The sequence below is a fragment of the Helicoverpa armigera genome, chromosome 13 (genome assembly GCF_030705265.1).
Source record: "Helicoverpa armigera isolate CAAS_96S chromosome 13, ASM3070526v1, whole genome shotgun sequence".
Taxonomy (NCBI): domain Eukaryota; kingdom Metazoa; phylum Arthropoda; class Insecta; order Lepidoptera; family Noctuidae; genus Helicoverpa; species Helicoverpa armigera.
In genome coordinates this window covers 8,044,524-8,063,460 of record NC_087132.1, presented here as the reverse complement: position 1 = coordinate 8,063,460, position 18,937 = coordinate 8,044,524, and the positions used below count along the sequence as shown (strand labels likewise).

At 32.7% G+C, this 18,937-nt stretch overlaps 1 protein-coding gene across 3 annotated transcripts in view; it reads right to left on the bottom strand.

Annotated features, from left to right (window-relative positions):
- Nucleotides 1-778: 778 nt before the first annotated feature.
- Nucleotides 779-18,937, bottom strand: part of LOC110370740 (uncharacterized) — a 36,626-nt gene continuing 18,467 nt past the window's right edge. Inside the window, exons 3-5 of one of the 3 annotated variants that reach the window (XM_021326655.3) lie at nt 17,701-17,860; nt 7,773-7,874; nt 779-1,578 (exon numbers count right to left, since the gene is read on the bottom strand). In XM_021326655.3, the coding sequence (XP_021182330.1) occupies nt 1,526-1,578; nt 7,773-7,874; nt 17,701-17,860 (315 nt within the window). In that variant the 3' untranslated portion in view covers nt 779-1,525. Of the gene's footprint in view, nt 1,579-6,975; nt 7,875-17,700; nt 17,861-18,937 lie in introns of those variants that run through there. The other 2 variants (XM_021326656.3, XM_021326657.3) reach the window with 2 other exon arrangements.

Sequence of the window (18,937 nt, the reverse complement as noted above, 5' to 3'; positions counted from 1 at the left end):
GCTTATCAACCACCAAAGGTTCCATCCGCTTTCCGGGAAAACTACTTCCCGAATTTGAATGAAAAAAGTAGGCTACATAATCTACTGATATAAGCAATATTATCGAGTTCCATTATCAGTTGCCAAAATTAATTTAGCAGTTACTATACAATAAAACCACACACAAACTTTCACGTTTATAAAATTTGAATTATCTTCTTATAGTACAGAGTAAAGTTGTACTTACATACGATAAACTATACCTACCTACCATCATATTTGTATGACAAATTCACCCTTCAAAAGAGCGAATTTCGTTTAGGTGATGAAATGAGGCGTGAGAGCAGATTGAAGTGGCTGGCAACTACATCTGTGAACGTAAATCTCATTTAACTTTACTACATATTTCCTATAAGACTTTTGGGACACATGTTTCGACGAAAAAATCTTCATAAAAGCTTCACCTATGTATGTAGGATTTTGCTTTGATATGGATATTTTTTGTGTGGTGAAAAATTTTGGGGATGTGTGAAGACAATATTGGTATATCGATGGTTTCTGCTTCATTGGTAATAGGCATAAATAGAGGTTATTTTTTTGTTTTAAAATACTTATGAAAACTAATATTTGATAGGAGCGACAAGCATTTTAGAAAACAATGTAAATGTCACTTGAGGATAGCCAAGAGTTACAAAAATACCAACAGGCTTTTTTTTTAATTTTTTAAACCTAAAATTGACTTACAAATTACAATTGGTTCAATAAAGAACTAACGTTTAAGAAATATAGACTTTTATTTATATACATTTTCCATATTTATTTACATTACTATTTTTCACATAAATTCCCATTTTCATACAAAATTAATACACAACATTCGGCACATACCTATTATATATAGGGATAAAGAATACTTTACATCTTCCTTCTCTGTAGATACATACTTATTTTATTGTTATCACAGATTTTCGTCATTGTGTTGTATTTACATAATATGAATACATAAGCTATAAGCCTTGTCTCACCAGAATGTTATTTAAAGAAAGTTTTTCTGATAAAATCTTAAATATACCTACATGATTAAATATATGTATAGAGAATGTTAATAGATGATGCTTAAAGCTACGTGCATTTTATGGAAAGTTATTCTACAATTCCTACCTATATATTTGAAAATACACTTAATTTACACGTTATAAAAGTTACATCTAAATCAAAGCAAATTCTTTACGTAGTTAAACTACTCCATAACAAGATTATTATGCTAAAGATTTGCCTTAATTTAAAATAATGTTGCTTGAAATTAATTCATTAAGTCAAGGGCTATGAAAAATTATTGATGATCTGCCAATCATAATTAAACTATTCATTTAAAATGGTGAAACAAGCCTTATAAAATATTTATAAACACATGGCGATATTTGACACGTTCATAAATCAATATTTTTATTAATTTAACACATAAAGGTACTCGGGCAATCATTAAATAATTATTTTGTACAAACCAACGTAGACACCATTCGTGTTTGATTTAACTAATTGTGTTCTACCTTCTTAGATAAAGACGTCTTCTGTAGAAAAACCTAGGTATCGCCGGGCCTGAAAGTAGGAAAATATAATGCATTAGGTTTAGTTCAATTTTATATTGTTTTATACTTCGCGAAGTGTGTTGGGTAAGTAAACTTCTTCAAAAGTTTATTTTAATTCTTATTGCCGGAAATTATGATAGATCAACTTCAGAAACAGTTTAGGTTTTACTCACTCATCAGGGACCCCGTGTTGGGAAAGCTGTATTAAAGTAAAGCATCTATGTAAATTATGATAAAAAATATGTCAGAACATGCGGAAGAAACGTGCAAATAAATTAAACCTACGTGTACCTGTTCGTTATGCCGTTAATATTATTTAGAAGTTAAATCTACCAGCTCTCAAATGTATCAAATTCGTTATTAAAAGCGCATATTTCTATAACCAACCATTTCCAAACTCTCTACTACCCATAAGTAAATTTTATTTATCGCTTATATAACACGATTAAATTATGTAATCTCTGAAATAGTTATTAGCCTAGATATAAACAAAATAAAATATAAATAACTATGTTCTCTTTTTAGCATGATTTCCATCATCATTATGAGTAAGTTAAAAATAAAAACCTCAAGAATTACAACTCGACTTCGTTGGATGAAATCAGACCTACTGACACTATTTGCTCCTATAAATCATATCTTAATGACGTCAACGCTTTGAATTAAGAGTAACAGCACACTGCAAACTTTTAGTCGGCCGATAGTTTTTTTGGGCCCATAAATCAATATGCGCTTTACAAATATCAAGTTTTACCGGCCTAACCGGCATGAAATCGAGTAAAATCTAAGTAGACTGAACTAACGATTTTCTTTTTAAAAAATTGATTCCCAAGCATCGGTCCAACTGTCGGCCGACTTTTTTTTTAACGATGTCAAAAATCATCAAATGACCCCTCCCGCTGTGGGTTAGCAGCGGTGAGGGAGTGTCAGACTCTTACTGCGACTGTTTAGTCTGCAGTGTGTTCTAAATATTATACTTTCAAATTAAACTTTTAACAAAAACGGTAACGTTCGTTTGATTGGTTACAATATTTGCTAAACTAACCACAAGGTTATAATCAAATAAATGTAAAGTCAATGTACAATAAATTGCTTGCAGTCCGATAAGGTTTTTGTCTCGATTTCATTTCTATTGTATTGATATCAATAATGTACTTTTAAAAGACAGTTTAAGTTTTTTTTTAATGTATAACAATTTTATTTTAATAGGCCTTGGAATTTCAATTCTATTTGCTGAACTGCAACACCTAATTATTTTTTCTAATATAATCACTTCTGTAAGAACGCATACTGATAGCTTAATCTTTTGGTATCTTCACTTTTCCGGATGAGAGGACGATCTTTTTTGTGTTTCCTAGCCACGTAACTTATCCAAATAGGTTGTATGTATGACACGGTTTTCTTGTTATTATTATAATCCGGTATTTCGGCTACTTACTTATTTGTCAGTGGAACAGTAGCCAACTTGCTTAGTCATGACTCGTGAATTCCGTGTTTACCAAATTTATGCATTGCACCAAAACAGTGAATGAATCATGATTATTATTTATTTATAATCTACTTCGTACTACATAGCTTAAATATCAGAACGGTTCTGAAGTCGTTTAAAGTATTTAGATCTGTGACAAAAGCCTTGTCGGCGTAAAGTCGGCGCAGCACGTTTTCTTCTTCCATGCTTTAATATAAGACGTCATCTCACAAGCACCTAATACTTATGTACCCACGTTTGTTTGGTCGTCTTTTTTCTCTATATCCGTCCACATTAATGCTCAACACCTTTCTCACAACAAGTTTGAAAGAAATTTATCACTTTTTTTAATGAACTTCGTTACATATTTATTTATCTTTTCCGTGGTAAAGGGATACCATTTCAAACTTACCAGTTTCTGTTTACGGTTGCAAAAGAACCTCATCAAAGAAAACCTCAAATTCGTTACTAGACCGAAACAAAGGCATTCATCTCATTGTTTATCCGCGCTAACAATTTAATACAAAATATTACAAACACATTCAATATACCAAGAATAATCACTCAAGTAAACTTATATCAGTATTGAAGAGTGCTTCTAATTACGTGCAAGGGAATTTGGGGCTTAGTGAATAAGTTTAAGGTTTAAAGTTGCACGGGGTCGTTTGTGTCGGATTTCACGCTTGTCGGCTCGGAAATGCACAAAGTTTCCTTTTGTGGCGTTTCTCATAACTTGATTTGTGACGGGGCAACCCTTCAGCCGGGTTCCGGCGTGGCGCCGCTACGGCGAGACGCGTCACTTCCGTCATGGAACTGCCCCAGTTATAAGATTTAGCGGTTGTAATATTATTTATACTTATTTTGGTGTTATTATTTACTTTTCAAATATTTTAGGAGGAGTTTATAATGACATTTCTGAATCATCACAATGACTTTTCTGTCCTAACGACATTTTACAAAGGTCTCATCACGTGCTTATGAGTGATTTCATTTTCTAAAAGAATGATGTATTTTGTTTAAAATGCATATTTAACAGTTTTTAAACTCAACTGACTGACTGAGATCATTTATATTGCTAAAGGGTGATTTTTTGTCCAAGAGTTTTTGTTTGAGGGTTAGTCAAACAAACCAATACAAAAAGGCGATGTTCAAATAAACTATCAATCGCTTGTCGCTTCTGTCTACGCTCCTCAACATAACCTGTCCTTTACACAGAACAAGCGATGCACGTATTACAGACGTGCAAAGTTTTAAGTCAGACAAGAACTCGTGTTCATTAAGAACAAACCTAGAATTTAATTCGTGTTACAGTTTAAACTGACTTGATGCTAGACGAGTCGGTTTTGGATCTTTGGTAGTAGGTATGTTAATTTTGAATAACTTAACTGTATCTGACATGGAATGTTTTAAATATATTTTGTACCAAGTATATGAACACTTCTATACCAACTTTTTACGTATGTAATGCGAGTTCAAGAATAACTTTTTTTTAAACGCAACTTACCGTAAGTCGTGATAATGGTCTTAAACATTTTGCATTTATTTTTGCCATCGTATCAGTATTTTTATCATTAAATATGTCAGTGACTGTTAATATGTTAAAACTCACCGCCACAAGTACTTTTTATATTCGTCCCAGACTACGAGACAACCAAAAAGAAAATTACTCAAAAATATTATTACTTTGTCGTGGAACTTTCTTTGACAACAATTCTTCTGTAAGAAAACAAACATTTCCCTCATAAAACAGAATCCATGTCTAAGCTGTCACAGCAAAAAAGCTTATGAAACTGTCGCGCCGGGGAACTTTTCAATACGTATCCGTTTTTCCGCCCTTTGTTAAAACAATTGTTATCTTGCCATACAAGAAACGAACAAAACTATTCCATAAAAAGTAAATATTTATTTTTCACGCAACAATAATTTAGTGTAAAATAAAAAGGGTCAATCAAAATTGAGCATTTATACAAAACACATCACTAAAAGGGTTCTAATGTGAACCCTTTAATAAACACAAACAACGCCCTATTTTTGTGTGAGCAAACATATAAATATGCATTAGATAAATATCAGAGGTCTGGCTAGGAATGGCCGAGGAAGGGTTCAATTAATTTCATAAGTCCAAACTCTTTTATTAAATTATAAAATGTGCGCAGCCTACGGACTTGTGATATGTCAATTTCATAATTAAAATGCATTTGACCGTGTAGGGAGGGCCCGCGAGATTATAAGTACGCAAATTGAATATTCAGCCCGAAAAGTGAACCCGGTTGAAAGTGAACCCGAAAATATAAATGAAGTTATCGGGAAATTTAGTCAAACACAATTAAAATGGTCCGTTATGAATAATTTAATCTCATACTGCTGTTTTGTTTTATTAATTTGATGAAACCTTTAATTTTAGCGAGTGTTTGTTTGATTGTGAAAACGGTTTAGATCTGTGTTTATGATATTTTATTGTTAATATTTAACATTTTTATTGCAAAAAAAAGACTGAAAATGATTGTGCAATCTGTTCAAGGGGTTTTCTAAAGAACTTAGCACATAAATTCAATTTATTAAGTGCATATTATTATCAACGAGCATTTCTGAGGTTGCATTTCAGGAACAATAGCTGTTGAAACCAACCGACATTACAAAATCTATGACTCAGCAATACACGTCACTTGAACTGCTTTATTACATTTCCTATACAAATTATTACAACCAACCTATATTAATTGATAGATTAATATAAGTTTATAACTTGACGTGTCAAAACGCAGTGCCCTCAGGTCAATTGAATTGTTTGTAATCTAAGGCTGGCTACATACCACGCGACTTAGTCTACTGGCCGTGATTTGAATCAGCTGACACGGTCACATTAAATCAGTTTTTGTATGATTTCGCTTTACTCATTGGAGTTCCCGTGTCTATAATGTTAAAGGGTGATTCAGTGCAGGTGCATTTTAATAAGTAATTAACCTTTTTACTGTATCTTACTTTTTATGAATATTGTAGATCGGTTTACACTGTTCAAAAATGGTAGTTACATAGTCTTTTGAACCGCAAATCTTGAATGTAAAATAAATTGATTTACATCTCATTTACTCCAACGAATTATTACAATTATGAGAATTGTAAAGAGGTAGAGGAGGTTTATCTATCGCGTGAATTTGAAAGGTGGATACGGTTACCGCTCACTAGAGAGACTCGCCCCTTCATCTCACGATCTATTGTCTAACTATCTCCATGTACAAGCAGCCTAATGCCAGTCTTGTTCCGGCAAGTTCACGTACAAGTGACCTTCATAATGCCGGATCAGAAAGCAAGCATTCGTTTCCCTATTAAGTTTATTTATACCTAATTATTTTCTTTGTCCACTATTGTCAAATCAATCACGACTTTCAACATGTAACTATTGTAAGTTCTTAGTGTCGGTATCAGGTACTGCATCGGTAATACAAACTTTGGCAACCGACCTCGTTTTATTGACGAGTTTTGTCAATTAATGAATATTTATTGTTTACCTGTAATTGGATGTAATTGAAGAAAATTTATTGTTGGCAACAAAGGATTTGTACCTGTAGAAATAAACACTTCATTTTACGTTTTTTTCTCACACTTTCTGCAATAGTATTTAATATACTTTCAGTTATTAAATCAACGTTCAAGTGGGTTTCCTTCAAAATGAATAACGTTAGATATTAATCGTTGAGACGGATTGCTTCTGTCACACCTCTTACCAAGATCGTGCAGGAGTCAGGATCACGACTAATTTGACACTACTATTGTACAGATACTGTCTAATTAAAAAGCTATTTATATTGCTCTACAATGCTATATAATAATTACATTGCGAATTGTTATTTTAGGTACATTAATAGGTAAGTACTACGGCTGTCGGCAGTGCAAACATGCGTATTATAGTGCAACGCGCAGGTAATAAAATAAAACATATATTAATTCATTCGTTTATTTATAAATCATAAATAACATGGGCTCTCACAAACACACTTATACAATACAAAATATTTTTTCAGCTCAGTGTACATGCTTGATTTTTTTTGCTATTTTTATACAGGATTTGGTTTCCCGTACCCACTACAGGTTCAGCTAAATAACCAAAAACTCCCGTGGGAAAGTATGAAAATACATGCAGTTACTACCCATGCAATTATATTACACTACAGCAATATTTAACAAAAATAATTTACAATCAATATGCTATTCTCCAATTAATGGTTTTTGGTAGAATAACATATTAAACAGTTACATTTATTTGTACAAACTTGTAACACGAGATTAGGAAGTATTCAACTTTAAGATCAAGTTAGTTTAGTACTCCAGTCTTCATCATTTATCTATTATATACTTACAGTAACTCATACATAAATAAACTATTTCAGATAATTTCGGTTTGTCCAAAATATCTCAAACATAACCTACACAACTAAGTTTTCAGCCACCATTTTGTTAGTAATTCTTTAAATCTGCAAAATCATAAATCCAAACTAAATATTTACCTAAATTTGAAATTTTAAAAAGAAAAAGAGTCCTGTTTGACTATTCCTTGTCAGAAATTGTCGAACAGGGGTCTATTTCTGACAAAGTTGGGCATGACCCCCTTTTGTATTGGGGGTCAAAATGCCAGTATAAAAATATGTTGGACCTGAATCTCGTGTTACAATTTGTATATCTATATTAGTGCTAACTACATTTGGACTAGGGGGTCATTCATCGGCCGTAGGGTTTACCTTGGGAGCCGGGGGGCACAAAGCCGTAGCCTGATGCTCCTACGACCACACCGCTGGTCTGAGAGGGGTCACCACTGGGGGATGGAGGGAACAGCACTGGACCTGGAATTGTTTGAAATATTTTGTTAATGGGTGTCTATGGAACTCATTTTATTTATATATTTTAAAAAATTTCAAATTTTTGGGGGTTTCAAATATTTGTAGACAAAATAATTGTAATGAATTAAAATGCTTTATATTTCCTAATGGCATTTTATGAGGTCTAGTCTACTGTTATTTAAGTAAAGTATTTCTTAAACATTACCCATAACCTTAAACCAACCTCAACATTTAAACATTCTTAGAATTCAAAACGAAAACGAACAAAGGAACGTTTCTTTTTAATCAAACAGACAAAGCGATTATAATCGACCTGTCAGTTCAAAGATCACATAGCAATCATTATGAATTTGTCAGCAGTCTGACAAAAGTAAATTCTTTAATCGTTAATCAATTGTCAAGATTTTATCAATTAGGTAAACGTAACTTTGACAATGACAAAAATAGAACACTGACACTTCGGTTAAGTGATAATTGAACGACAATGGCCTTTAGAAAAAGAAGGGGGGAGAATAAATGCGTACGCTCCGTTCTGGGTCACCAAATTGTTTTAGAAGTGATTAGTAAGATATTAATGAAACTGATTGCAAGAAAGCTTGCATAGTTCTATAATATTCGAGGATATCAATTCAGCTTTTAGTATAGCGAGGAAAATGCTTTATCTACAAACAACTTCCAGTAAGATTGAAAAGATAACAGAGCTGTAATCAAATCTATTATAGATGATTGCATCAGTTTTTACCTCATAGATGTTAGCCCGATAAGACAAGATAATCGAATTATACCGCTAGAAACAAAGTTTCAATAAAGGCTAGATTCTAGATAAACCGGAGACTTAGTACAAAATAGATAGGCACCCTTTCCCTGTTAATATAGACAAATGCTTTGCCACATTTTCATAGCGATATTATCAGCTTAAGGAGCAATTCAATCGTAATTCAAAATAAGCGAGTAAACTTTATTTATACTTTGACACTGTAATGAAGATTTGCGGCCAATAACTTAATCTGTAATTGAGATATTATGCAATTGCTTCGTATTATGTAAAATCATAAACGAACCGGATTAACATGGCATGCGATTACGATGACATTTTCACATTTCTGCTAATTAATATGAAGATTGCGAGTCGTTAAAATGCCTTGGATTTTCATATTATTTATGTTGTTATATCTTTGTATCATACTTTCTTTAAAATGATAAGGCCACACGCAGTGTCACAATACACTTACGTGGTTCCGCGATAATTACAATTTTCTCTGAATACTTATTAACACAACAGTAGCTCCTTACTACCGCATACTTTTTCTTCATGAAAATCGTTTAGCTAGTATATAGTACAAAAGTGGTCCATAGTGATGTATAAGCACTAGGTAATAAAAGCTAAAATATTTAGCACAACTTAGGAAATCCGTTGTGTGATTCCTTATACGTATAAAATGAGGAAGCTTCATAATTTCGTTATTTCCTCCTGTCAGTAATTGAAGCCTTTATTCACATAGTTCTATTTCCTCATACCAAGCCTACAATTACCTTCATTGTGATTCAATACTTAATAATTATTAATGATACGGACAGTTATTCACATCAATTATGTTATCATTAAGAGATTCGATTAATTGTTAAGAACATACAATAAGGTCACTGTATGATTCTTTTTTTTATGAAGTCAAAGCAAAACATTGGGATTAAATTAATTAAATAATTTATTGTACATGGAGATTTTTACGGATAACATCTTGGTATTTAATCTCGATAAAATAACCCCTTATTATCTCATTAAGAAATAAAAATTAAGTATAACAAGCAAGTGATATAAGTATGGTATGTTTTTAGATAATAATAAAAGATATGCTTTCAAATTAAAAAGTCCTTGATAGACTTAATAATTAGCAACCAATAAATAAGTCCAAATACGTCTTAACGTTCAATTATTGCTCAATTGGTTACAGATGTAAATCAGTAGCTAGTTAAGCTTTCGTTAACCTTTGAGTAACTGCTAATTATTCGTAAAATTACAGTTGAATTATGAAGTCTTTGACAAATAAGATGTTACGAGTATAATAGAAGTCGTAAACAGAAGTCTATTACTCTAATTTGTGGTACTCAAGGATCATTTAATTGTAGATCAATGTTTTGGTTACGATTTCTGATTGCGTATATACGTTTATTGAAATGACAGTAGAATTGTTACAGGCGACAAATAGTAATTGTCTTCGGTATTTAAAACATTTTCTTATTTTAGTTAAGTGTAGCATAGATAACCTATAGTCATATTGGTCATGATGATCAGTTTGCTCACAAACACAATAAGTAGCTTCGATCAGGAAATCAGAAAAAAAAGACATTTTATATTAATTTATACCTAACTAAGTATAAATAAATGAGCATGTAAAACATTGGCGCCACATTCATAACTAAAAATAAACTTCATAAATATCAATATTAATTCTAATTAGGCAGTTATCTCAAAATTATAATACCTAATTTGTCTAGAAAGATAATTATTTGTTTATTTACTCTTAATAAATCAGATGCGGGTGTTTTAAAATGTTAATGTTCAGTAACCTTTTGATTTTAAGTATTATTTTATTATTGTTTTTAAGACAGGCTAGATAAGGTGCATTTTAAAGGATTAAAAATTGGTTTATTAAAGATAATTAAAAACGAATTAAATTTAATAATATCAAAGTATTTTAGATAAAAATACCGCTAATATCCTGTATGATGTCACAAGAAAATATGAATGGACAAACTCTTGTAGCAATCACCTAGGCCACAATTTCTCAACAATTACATCTATCAATTACAATGAAATCATTATCTATCATTACTAAATTAGGTCCCCTAAAAACGAAGGCTTCTATAACCACATGATTGGCCCCTAAGGCTATTTCAGTGGCCCACATACCTTTACGCAATGAAAGTACACATGATTATAATGTTACAAACTAATAATTAATTGAGCCGTTATGACGAGAACACAATAATGTGACGAAATAATTGACTGATTGAAGGAGACCGCCTCGCACTCTCCGTGGGAGGCCTAAATGATTACAAATTTTTGTTTGCCTTAAATACATTTAAATTGCTAACAACGATTTGCAGGTAGTCATTAGACCTCTGGGCTTGACATTTGGAAAACAAGTCACTTATTTAGACAGCTATTCAAAAATGATACAGCTTTATTATAGTTTAAACTATGTATTATTTATTTAACTATTATGTATTAGATGTCGTCACGACTTTTTGACGTCAGATTTTCATAGTGTCCTCTATTTGTATGTAAAAGTATAAATTAACAATTAATTATTATTGAAAGTACTGAGGTCAGAAAAATTTAGTAATACAACTGAAATTCATACTTGGCCTCTTTTCAAATCTGATACACAGGCTTATTAAAATATTACACGTGGTTTACTTTCCACGTTTTCCAAAACATGTTCCTTTGTTTTATTTTAATTGCAGTTGTGAATATTTCAGATATTGCAATATTCTGACCGAGTAGAACTCAAAAGGATCACCCAGATGGAAATTCATACCCACTTGGCATAATAAGTAATGATAGATAACGTTATATTATTATATCTTTACCACAATTTACAACTCGAAGAGCCGCAAGCTATTTTCTAGGTAACAATTTACCTTACTATTGAATTTGTAATTCTAGGCTAGGTATATCGACCATGCAAGGATTATATTTATGCAACCCTTTACATATTATAGTTAAGTGGTTACTTCCGAGATTATTAAAGGTGTCTGTAATGAATATAATTGTCTCTCTGTTGTTGAACACGCGACATAAACGTGCATTGCGAAATATTTGTCCTTAGGAGCTAAAGTACCATTGAAGTAGGATGTCAAGCTCTGATACTAAATTGCTCATGTACTAATGTTTGTGAGTCATTCTGTCTCTTTGTGTGGTTTAGACAAAATATGTCCCAAAATTGTACTAAACTATTGTGAAGAAACAATGCATGACATTTGTTTTAGTGCTCACTATAAAGAGAGAAAAAAGAATGACACTTTCAAACTACAAGAATACTGGCCATAAAAATATTTGAAAGAAAAAAAATCGTGTATTACTTTGACAAGTTACGTATTTCAAATAAAGAATCTACAACAATGGCTGACAACAAACCTAATCTAACCAGGCATAAATCTATAGAATAACATTAAAAAATTAACGCAACGATCATGCTCTAATTGCAAAGCGAGGCATCACCATGACATTGAAGGAACTAAACAGAGCGCGTGAATGTATTAGCAAATGCTGCGGTAATCGTGACTGCAGCTAGAAACAATTAAATTAACCACACTTACATGATATTATCTGGTTTATATTCTGCTGCTATGTAATTAAAATTTTAGACGAAACTATAATAGTTTTCGTTAGAACAATTATGTTGTTTAGATGGACGGATGTTCCGAAATAGGAACATCTCGTAATATTATGATCTTTTGTACGTTTCTATACGAGTATATAATAAATAATATAGTTTTTCAGTTTTTTGTGTTAATATTCATATGTTTACGCTTATCACTTTTGATCTGCCATCCTTAAATAATTTCAACATGAACTTTTTATGAATTGGCTTCCAAAGCACTCATTTAACTAAAAGGGATGTCCGATACTGATCTCTTTATGAGGTCCTTGTATCTGTAGATTTCATTCACATAGTAAACTCCCAATAGTTATTACATTTGTATTTTCGATCGACACCTTTACGCAATCGGATAGATTCGAATCAATAAATACACGTCTTATAAAATGCAAATTTTATGTTAGTCGCGTGATAATTTAATTAAATCAATTCTATTCGTATATGGAAGTGGAAGAAAAACAGTGCAGTACCCTGTGGTGAAAAAGGTCATTTATATATCGCTTTGTTTATTTTCTATATAAATCCTTATTGACCGTTTTTCAGAGTCAATTTACGGGTCTTGTTTTTATAGACTCTGAGAGCTGCTGTGTATTTAGCAATGCACTTTGCATAAAGTAAACTGTGCCAAACATGGGATTGTAATATTTTGGTCCTACAGACAAATAGGTATGCCAATTAGTAGCTACTTATTGTTCTTTGTTGATGTACCTTTACTTGCGAAATGCTAAATAGGCGCTGCTAATATTACCAAAAATACAGACGGACATCCTTATTTCAAGACGTTTTTGTAGCATTTTAATGAATAATAATATAAAATATGAATGCAAAATAGGCAGAAAGGAGCATTCTGATATAAATATGAATACTTGAAGCATACAGAAACCGTTTTGACCAAAATTAAATGCCAACCAAAACATCCAAAAGCGAAATCCACACAAAATAATATAACATGCAAAGTTTATTTGTTTAGGGACACAAGCTGTAGCCATAATTAATTCTGATAGAGGGATGCATTTGTCAAACGCGGACTTGCAAAATGTCCTCGGTTTTTGCTCGGCGAAGCATGATTCTGTCATTAGGACCCTTCTAAGAGCGTGTCATACTGCGGTTACGCACGTTAAATTTGAACGCAAAATATGCCATGGCTAGGTGACCAACGAGAGCATGTATGGCTTAATTTGTCTCGTTATAGACAAGTGGTGTTAAATTGATAAGTCATTTTGTTCTTATCGTGGAGTCATCGATATGGAAAATCGACTTTGACATATAGGTATGTGGCTGAATAGTACAGAATTTTGGTAAACAGAAAACGTCTGCTCTTTCAACAGGAAAAAAATTAGACCAGTGTCTATTTGATAGGAAAGCGAGGCAAAATGGCATGCATTCTGAATTTCATTAAAAGCGGCTAAAGGTTAATGCCATCATCATCAGAAATATAGTCATTTATAGATATAGGAAACTCAAACAGATGCATACAATGTAATGCACGCAGTCGGGAGCGACGGAAAGTCGAGTCTGACACGAGTACGAAGAGATCAACCACAGGATGGCAGTATTACGTTGGTACTATGTTTGGTAGGAAATCTTAATTCCCTGATTATGTGACACTTATGTATTAAGTATTTTCTAATTTTATATAATATTTAACGGTGAACTAGTTAGCGTATTAACGTTACATTTAAGAATTACAAGTAAGCAAGAAACAAGTCGTGAGACAAAAGTTTCACAATATTTACACTTGTGAAGAAAACACGTGTTTCTAACATAAACAGCTAAAATATTGTGTGTATTACACAGATGAAGGCCCAAGTTTGTGTCACATTGCGTATCGTTTACATAACTTTTGTGACTTTTAACTTCACACAAACCAAGAATATGTTTTAGGTACACCGTAACGTGTACCTACTAACGCTTAAGTCTTAAGTACCTTCTGGATAATACAACAAAGCAAAGCCAAAATACATATAATACAGAAAAAAATATGTAAAAGCACCGAGAATATAATATATCAGTTTGTCGGTCATTAAACTCAAGCATGATAAATGATCCCGCATTTTCACACAGTTAATGATAATGTTTCAAAAAGACAAATTCTAACTGTGACCTTTGTAATTAATTTTCTAAACAATTGCCACAAACACATAAGGTTTATTTAAATATAGTTTCTTTGAGTATTGTAACTTTGTAACCAACGGTGAAGTTATTTTTCGTGACTCACTAATCAATTTTACAGAACGCCCTTGTAAAATACAGACTTATCACAAAAACTAGATATTTATCTGTTTTTATGCACGAATTGCTCTAGTATTATTGCCTTTTATTTATTCAAAAACAGCAAATTTCTCCGAACCAAATTGAAATCATATTATGAAACCCCTCTAGATACAATATTAAAATGTATGGAAATTATGACGAATACCAAGAATTTGTCCTTCTTAAATAACGCAATATTTACCTAATTCAGATCATCAAATTAAGAGCGAAGTTTGCAAGTCCAATATTATATTAATGATAGATCAAACCGTAAATAGATAAGTAATTGAAATTGAATAAGGGCCCGCATAGAACACAAACATTGGGTAGGTACCCGTTAGGGCCTAGTTATTTTATGATAAACAACCATAGGGGTACCTACTTGCATAAACTTGATAAGTGAAGCTTTATCTAGGTATTTACCCACATATACAGGCAATTTTTTTTCAACTAGATTATTGATCAAAATATATAATGAGCTTTTATCTCCCTTTGCACAAATAAGTTGAACACTGGAGCAGAAAATAAGAATGTTTTCAAGTCAAAAGTCCAATCAATTTGTCAAAACAATTGAACATTCCTCACTCCAAATAGATAGATCCCTCTCGTTGTCTAACAATCAATAAACCAAAGTTAGCTTACATAACAAAATGCAAATAGACTAACATTGCGGTTTGTTCAGCCGTAAAAAGGACCGAGCCAGTTAATTATATTTAATTTCCATACAGCAAGCCTTGTATCTACAAAGGTTCCGTAATAACGAAACTTTGTTCGTTCAATCCAATTTGTTTTATTGCACACAGCTTTTACAAACGCTTGTTGCAATGTAAATAAACTACGAATAAAAAGACAATGTACATTCTGTGAACTATCCGGAACTATGTATGTAGGTACATAATATGTAACAGTATGTGATTTTTTTCCTCGTCTTGCTGTGCGGTAATAATATGCCTCTACTTAATGCTTCTACGTCCCGGAATTTAGGTGTGCCCATTAATCAAAGCATATTGGATTGAATGGATAATTAATTACAGGCATAAGCTCAAAATCGAAGCATTAGCTGCGTAAAACGTTTAATCCACTTCCTGCTATAGAATTAAAAGGGTAATTACCACCTTGTAAAAGGTTCGCCTTGTATTGTAAACTACTATCTTTAAGTGACTGTTTTCTTTCAACTAAAAGGAATTCAATTTTCGCAATGCAGCTACATCGATTTGCTAATGGTAGAACTGAGACAAACGACTTGAAAACAGAACACCACGGGGGTTTATCAAACGACACAGGACATTACACATCGAGTAAAAGGACTCGAGCTTTGTACTGGCAACAACAAAAGCGTTTACTAGCTCCGACAGATCAGTTACATGCAATTAATTATAGTACAGTCGTGGACAGTCGTACTTCCTCAATTTCATAGCCATGGACATTAGTGAGTGCCGCGCCTTATGGAATTGCAGCTTGTGTAACTAGAAAAACGTCATTATGGTACTATTTTACCAGTAACCTGTAACTGGTGGATCGGTTCTGACCGAGCAAGATCTACTGAGTATCGTCACTTCATAAAATGATCATGAGGTTGTAACCAGTGTTTAACTAGCGGATACCGTTTCCGTAATAGCCATAAAATTATTTTCATACTGCTGTATAAATCAGTTGAGAACTGATGAATTGAAATGTCAAAGCTCAAAGAGCTATTTTAGAACTTAGAATGTTGACGACATCATGTTAGCTATTATGTTCAAAAGGTAGTATCTAGGCACAGACATTATGGTTTCTACATTTTAACAAACGTCATATTTAACTGCCAAAAATGTTAGTGCCTACGCAATGGTGATTTTCGTAACAAACGCGATTTCTATCTACATGGGCAGCTTGCTTATCAGCCCTGTGTCTGAGTCCGTTTTTGACAAACATTGTGAAATGTTTTGACCAAGTTGATTGACTAAATCGCGAAGCTGATAAAATTACGATGACTGATTGCGATACCAGGATAATTATTGTACGTACATTTGAATGAAGGAATGTAATTTGCATACTGGTAGGAAATTGTGGAAATTTGTGATAGCGTGTTTAATAATTACTTATTTAAATTAATATCGATAACAGTGTTATACAGTGTGTTGAATAACTTGTGATTGATTTGCAAATGAGCAATTGATATAACGAATTACATGTGTTGTCTATCTACTTATCATATAAAACATAAGATTTTTTTCAGGTATCAAGCTTACTATGTATTACATATGTAGCTAACAAAAATGGCAGTACCTACCCACTTATCAATATCTTCCACACTGAGCTTATTTTACACGTTTCTCCGAATATTCCACAAAAAAGGCGACTATTTTTAGAACTCTCCAATATGTTGGATTTTATTCCACCATTTTTATTTTAACAAAGACTAAACCATTTTTCAAGCTCGTAAACGTGACAGCTACACGGCAAACGCAGACGGGCCAACATTTTCGTTCACCAACGTTCTGATAACAATCAGACCACAATTGTTCTTCTCACGACCTTCGCCACAACTATCTGGTTCTTAATATGCAATTAAACATTAGGGCCGACGTATGTCTGACATTGTTTTAATACCCAAAGCTTTGACATTTTTAATTACTTAAGGCTACCTACATGGTATGAGAATGAATTATGTTTTGTCTCGTTATAAATGTGTGTCATTGAAAAGTAGGTACGTGCTTTTCGTGGGATATTTTTTTCGTTTTATATCAGAATTCCTTTGAGTGTCAAATGCTCCATTTAACTCTTGATTGTTAAGATTTTTTGTGGTTGCATAATAATGTTAAATAACCTTGCAGTTTACACGTGCATTTATAAATAAACAAACAAGAAGTGTATGTCTATTTTGCATTTACATGAATGGGTACAATTACAGTTACGTTCCCTGACGGATTTAGCCAGCAGTATTATAATTAGCGGCGAAGCAAACTATTTGAAACAACGTGATTGTGTAGGTAGTAAATTGCGCTAAACATGCATTTTAAGTCAGTTTTCATTCTATAAAAATGTATAGAAACTATAACTCAGTTAACGATCTAGTGCAAAAGATATTGCAAAATTCATCCGTCATAAACCATGCAGCAAAAATCTCTACAATTATCATGCAATAACTTCATTTCGCATGCATACCTCAATTATGCTAGCATGCAGACAAAATTTGGAACCGTATAAACCTTGGAACCCCTTACCCTGGTTAGCCCGGGGGTCTCTCGCGGCCGCTGCGTAACTGTTGTACCCCGCACCTCCGAAACTGGTGCCGAAGTCGGAAAAGTCAACATCATAGTGCCCAAATTGAGCTGATGTCAACGCTATGCACGCACACACAACTAACGCCTGTGGACAAAAGAAATGTTTGTTTAATTAAAATTGACAATGGGTACATAGGTCTTGATAATTGACAGTATTAAAAAAAGGATAGGAATCACGTAATCGCAGAATTAAATTAGATATAGACCAGTCATCATGAAAAATGTATGAAGTCATGGATAAGTGAGAAAAAATATAGAAAGGTTTTAATCACCGAATTCCCACGATCATATTACGATGATTAAAAAAAAAGATCGCCAAGACAAAGAATTCGGTACACAGGCTAATAACATTCAGTGAATGAGACTTATTACCTGCGAAGCTTAACATCAGTAATGAATGCAAAAACTTGAATTCATACAAAAAACATGAACGTGTGGCATTTAATGGATCGTAATGGATTTGAACTATTATTCATGTTTCGTACCAACTATAATCCTGGTTTTTGCTCGTAAAACCTCCAAGTGTTTAACACGTCAAGTACAGAGGAAAATAAAAATACGTTAAGACGTTACAGAGGTCATTGAACTGTAATTTACAATTGTGAAACTGAAATGGAACTGTACAATACCAGGAAAATGGGTAATTCAAATTAATCTGTGCACTAATTCTCCAGGTCATTGAACTCGGAAAGAATCAGCAAGGACATCCGTTTTCAGAGCAGTTTTTTTTACGTTAATAATTCAATAGTCGACTGAATTTGATTTCAGAGTATTTAAAGATAATTTAGGTTTCAGAGTTTTGTAAATAATATTTTGCTTATTTTGAGAATAATTGAAAGAGGAGAGAAGTTTACTCGAGTTGTTATAGTAGTTTGATTGGTAATCAGAGTACCTACATTTGAAAATAATCAAGAATATGTAAAAGAACTACCTAACACATGAGCAATAAACAGTATCTACCTATCTACAAAATGTATGCCAAACTAGTTCAGAGCTTGCAACAAAAACATAAAACGATTCGCGCCGATAATCATAATCAGATTACATCTCGATACAAAAATATTTCATACATGACCCACAACATATTTATCATTAGAACAAAGGATCGATTAAAAGGAATCGATATGAACATGTTATAATTAAGTAACATGTAATAAGATTA